This window comes from Triticum aestivum, chromosome 3D, assembly GCF_018294505.1.
Source record: "Triticum aestivum cultivar Chinese Spring chromosome 3D, IWGSC CS RefSeq v2.1, whole genome shotgun sequence".
Lineage (NCBI taxonomy): Eukaryota > Viridiplantae > Streptophyta > Magnoliopsida > Poales > Poaceae > Triticum > Triticum aestivum.
This window is the reverse complement of record NC_057802.1, coordinates 553632454-553637695: the sequence shown is the minus strand read 5'-3', so window position 1 is coordinate 553637695 and position 5242 is coordinate 553632454. Positions and strand designations below refer to the sequence as shown.

Sequence of the window (5242 nt, the reverse complement as noted above, 5' to 3'; positions counted from 1 at the left end):
TCACGCACAGGGCATAGCAGCAGAAAAATCACGAATAGAAGACACGGGCGGGACGCAGTCGATCTTGGGGCTGATTCGTTGCCCATGGGAGAAGCGGAGTAGTGGAAGAAGAAGATTGCGCCGAGAATATTGCAATCTGTTACCTTTTTCCCATCTGATTAGAATAAATCTATCTATTACATTTTTAGGCGAGTCTATCACGTAAGTATGGAAACATATCCGTCGGGGGCCCCTTCGTACTCGTCGTTAGGGGAGTCTATCACGTACGTATGGAAACCAATCCATCGGGGGCCCCTTCGCCATCGGGGGCCCGGGGCGGCCGCCCCTCCCGCCCCCCCTCAGGGCCGGCCCTGCTGCTGACCCATGTGTCAGCTGACCACGGCGGCGCCAATCCGGTGTCGCTTTCCTTCCTGGAGGCGTGGTCTTTGAGCTGTATCTGCTTGGTTTGGGCTCTCCTCCATGTCGACGGCGCGGTTTGCAACTTCACGTCCGTATGGTGAACTTCTCTGCACTCTGTGTGACCTTTCCATTTTGCTTCAATCCACTCATCTCCGGCCGTCCTCCCCGTACCGTCGCTAGCATCACCTCCTCGTCGAGCCCTTCGCCACCATCCATCCGCCCATGCCCATCATTTAGTGTGTCATCCATGTTGGTGTGTTCTTCATGTGATTTGTCTTCGGCTGTCCTTCGCGTGGTCTCCGTACTGTTGCTGTGCACGCTCAAGACCCTCCCATGGTTGCCGTTGTGCTGCGGCGAACTTCGGGCTCTTGGTGTTGTCTTGGTTCACCTTTGCTCAATGACGACGCAATGATGCCTTCCCAACCTGCTAATCGTCTCGACCGCTCGTGGCGGATCTCCCAGTCAAGGTTCGTGTTATGGTTTGGCACTCGTTGGTTATGGATGATCCTCTGTTGTGCCGTGAGACTCGGTACGCACGCAGGTGTGGTGCGTTAGGTTGTTTGCATAGTCTTAGCATTGTGATCCCTCAACAACACCCCACATCTATTTGTGTCTCTCGTGGTGTTGGTCTTTCTGCATGCTAGCTAGGTTGTGCCTTCTCCTTGGCGTCAATTTTTTTTAACCTTGGTACCTATACGGTTTTCGGCCTGGTTTCCCTCATAAATGGGGTCAACTTGTTTAGGTTCCACCCCCCCCCCCCCCCCCCCCCCTTTGAAATTTTTTTTGTCAACTGTCCACAAAGGTCCGGCCAACAAATGACTCAACACCCAGTTGAGCTTCATCCGTGAGTACAAAAGAAGCAAAAATTAACTAGTGCTCCATAAGTTTATTTTGCTAGTTTCATGTATCTTTTACATAAAACTATGGTCGCATAACTAGTAAAGCTTTGGTCACACGCCATGGAAATGTTGCGACGAAGTACCCAGCTAAATGCATGACCCATCACAACTCACAACCCCAATCCCATTTCGCTGCACAAGTTTGCAATGAGTAATGACCGACCAACTTGAGTACATCTATATCATGACCTCTTGTTGCATACTTATAAAAGACAACTCCGTATAGGAATGCAGAAAAATTAGCCAAGATATAGTTATGAAAGGCAAATCCGAATTGCACGCATGGGAATGCAGCAAAAATAGTTGAGGTGTGTGCGTGGCAGGTTTTTTTGGTACCGAGCAAACTAAAAATCCGCATTTTTCGGCCCGATATTTTTTGCTGGGGTAACCGGGATCACGCATGCAATCGGGTTTGAGATATGGGAGGAAATTGAAAAGGAGTGAGCACAAATGGAAAAGAAGCCATGGGAGCGCCGGATAAGCGCAAGGCTGACAACTTAACTACGAGCAGCAAGAAATCAATCAAGAAAAGCGAGAGGGGAGAGGTAATCAAATATAAGAAACATGAGTAATGAGCAAAAGGAGTCTTCGAATTTAGGCTCAGAAATGTGTGGGTATTACATGTTCTAAAATGTAGTAGCAACAAATTCAATCTAGCTTGATCTTATAGTTCATCCCAACCTGCATCGTCTTGTCATGATCTAACTTGATGTTGGAAACGCCGGAGTTGAAGTTCTTCTGCAGGAACCTGTACATGTGATTGACGATGAATCGCCTGAACCAGCCGTGCACTTGCTTCCCGCCGCTCGCCGTCAGGATCGTCCTCCCGATCACGACGCTCACCCCGCTCCTGCAGGCCCGATCCATCATGGCGGCCTCCTCGGCTGTGCGGGCGATCTCCTTGAGCGCCGCGAGCACCGACTCGAGGAACTCCTCGCCTTCCATGTCCTGCTTGTCCATGTACCCGTACTGCACCACGGACCTGTACACCCCTGGCGGCACCTCCTCCTCCGCCGCGACAAGGAACCGCTCCTCGGGCAGCACCGAGGTCACCGGCAGCCTCCTGACGGTGACGAACAGCAGCAGCTCGCGGAGGCAGCCGGTGTGCTCCGCGTAGTGGCGCACGATGGGCGGGATGCCGTTCATGAGGTCCGTGAAGAAGAAGCAGACCCCCGGCACGCGGGCCGACCTGGCCACGACCGTGGCGAGCTCGTTGCCGGAGATCATGTGGCCGGCCTCGTACTCGCCCTTCTTCTTCCGGCCGTAGGTCCAGGACACGGTGATCACCAGGAAGAAGGCGGTGATGGCGAACGGGACCCACCCGCCCTGCGCCAACTTGTTCATCAGGGAGCTCATGTACAGGCCCTCTACGGCCACGTAGACGGTGAAGAACGTGGCGGCGAGCGCCGGGTGCACGTCCCAGATCACCACCATGACCACCGTCATGAGCGCGGTGGTGATGAGCATGACCCATATGACGGCGACGCCGAAGGCGTGGCCGATCTCCGGGCCGCCCTGGAAGCCGATGGTGATGAGGACGCAGAAGAGCATGAGCAGGTAGTTGACCTCGGGGCAGTACACCTGGCCCTCGTACTTGTCGGAGGTGTGCCGCACGGTGGCGCGCGGGAAGTAGTCGAGCACGATGGACTGCCGGATGATGGAGAAGCTGGCGGAGATGAGCGACTGGCTGGCGACGATGGCGGCGAGGGTGGCCACGACGAACATGGGCCAGAAGAGGCCACCCGGGATGCTGCTGTAGAACGCCGTGCTCAGGTCGGCGGGGTTCTTGATCAGGTACGCTGCCTGACCGGCGTACGCGAGGATGAGTGACGGGTACACCACCGTCGAGAAGGCCACCTGCAAGAATGATTAATTAGAATTAGAATGCCATTATGGTACAATTAATCTGCAATGTAATGTAGTACCTGAATTGATCTCTTGTTGAAGTGACCCAAGTCGGCAAACATAGCTTCAGCGCCTGATTATATACGGTCACAAACTTCAGATTTAGCACAGTTTGTCCAACATTTTTGTGTTGGAACTCACAAATATGACACAGATTTCAGTACCTGTGATGCAGAGGATGACGGCGCCGAGCTGCTCCCAGCCGGCGGTCCCGTTCCTGGCGAAGTAGCAGTAGATGTAGTAGGGGTTGACGGCCTTGAGAACCGGCGGGTAGTAGACGATGATGTTGTAGAGGCCGATCATGGCGATTGACCCGAACCAGACGAGCATGATCGGGGAGAAGGAGAAGCTGACCCTGCCGGTGCCCATCTGCTGGAAAAGGAATAGCAGCAGCAGGATCACCACCGACAGCATCACCACATGCTCTGCAACAAACAAACAAACAAAATGTTAACCGCACGTCAAATCACAACGATCAAGTAGTAACGAAATCTTCTTCTTCTTCTTAGTTACTTTGTTCGATCTTGGGGGATCTCGATTGGATTCCTTGAACGGCCGAAAGAACTGACCGGAAACAAGAAACAGACAAAAAAGAGATCAATCAGGTTGTTACGGACGGTTAGGAAAAAAAATCTGAACAACTTGATAAACTGTTCAAACAGAAGAAAATATTCTGCACGTCGGGTCGTACCTGAGATGGCCGGCGTGAGGGCGCCGTCGCCCATGACCATGGAGGTGCCGACCAGCACGACGTAGGTGAGGACCGACTGCGCGGCGGCGCTGCCCTCGAGGAACTTCTGCATGCGGGACGGCTCCGACCTCTTCTTCTTGCCGTGGAACCTGAGCTGAAGGTCGGAGGGCAGCCGCGTGACCTGCGCCGGCGTGCCGCCCTTGAAGTTGACGTGCTGCCGCAGCAGCGAGTAGAGCGCGAAGGTGCCGCCCTCGCCGTGGTCGTCGGCGCGGAGCACGATGAGCACGTACTTGACCAGGCTCATCAGGGTGAGCGTCCAGAGGATGAGGCTGAGGATGCCGAGGAAGTCGCGCTCGTCGGCGCCGGGGAGGACCACGGACGGGAACACGTACAGCGGCGACGTGCCCAGGTCGCCGTACACGATGCCCAGCGACTGGAAGCTCAGCAACAGCGTCTGCGACACCGTGAACACCTACATCCATCCATGCGAAAAAACCACGTCAGGATCGATCGATCTGGTCGAGAATCGGTGGAGATCGATATATTAACGATGCATGGATATATACGTGCCTGAGGTGTCCGGTGTCGCATCTTGTACGCCTGGCTGAAGCTCAGGGTCCGACCACCGCTTGCGCCGCCATCGCCGCCCTGCTGGTGCCCGTCGGCGCCGGGAGAGGCCATCTCCAGGACGATGTCGCCATTCGCGTCGGCGCGCCGCTCCATGGGGAGGGGCCGATCGAGCTCAAGGGTCCAACACCAACACGTCCCGAAGCTGCATTTATAAAGCGTATAATTATCTGCAAAAATGGTTGGTGAGATAAAGAAACCGCGTTTTGTCTTTGTGGGACCCAATTTGGCCATGTTTCAACTTAAAACCCCTCGGGGCTAGAGATAAGTGCATGCATAGAGAACCAATTTTTTCTTCTTCTTCTAATTTCTTTCTTTCTTTCTTGCCGAATTTATTTTCTTCTCTTAATTCTTTTCCTTCGTGCTCAAGGGCTCATAATAGGGCAATAAAGTCCTTCTTTAATTCTTTTTCTTCCTTCCTCGACACAAAAGCGGAATTTAATTCTTCTTTTAACCCCTTTCCTTTCTGTTCATATTTGTGACCAAACGGGACCCACTCCTTGAGGTGGCTTATTGATTTCAATTCATAGAATGTATAAATTGGTGTGCTGAGTTGTAAGAAAGCCAGTGGGACAATTTAATAGCCGAGTTTCTCCTGACTCAACTATTAAATTAGTTGAGGAGATTTGGTCTACCCCTTCCCCTTATATCTGTCCTATTGATACTTGGAGTTTAAAAACAAAATTTTCAGGAAAAAAGTGAAAGGATGGAGCATCAATAT

General features: G+C 52.9%; 1 protein-coding gene across 1 annotated transcript; it reads right to left on the bottom strand.

Annotated features, from left to right (window-relative positions):
• Positions 1–1870: 1870 nt before the first annotated feature.
• On the bottom strand, positions 1871–4675 carry LOC123075369 (potassium transporter 6). Its single transcript, XM_044497994.1, has 6 exons — positions 4465–4675; positions 3895–4366; positions 3717–3767; positions 3368–3628; positions 3224–3276; positions 1871–3155 (listed from the first exon to the last, which is right to left on the bottom strand). Exons 1-6 carry the CDS (start codon positions 4615–4617, stop codon positions 1947–1949), a joined length of 2199 nt encoding a protein of 732 aa, XP_044353929.1. The 5' UTR covers positions 4618–4675; the 3' UTR covers positions 1871–1946.
• Positions 4676–5242: the final 567 nt, after the last annotated feature.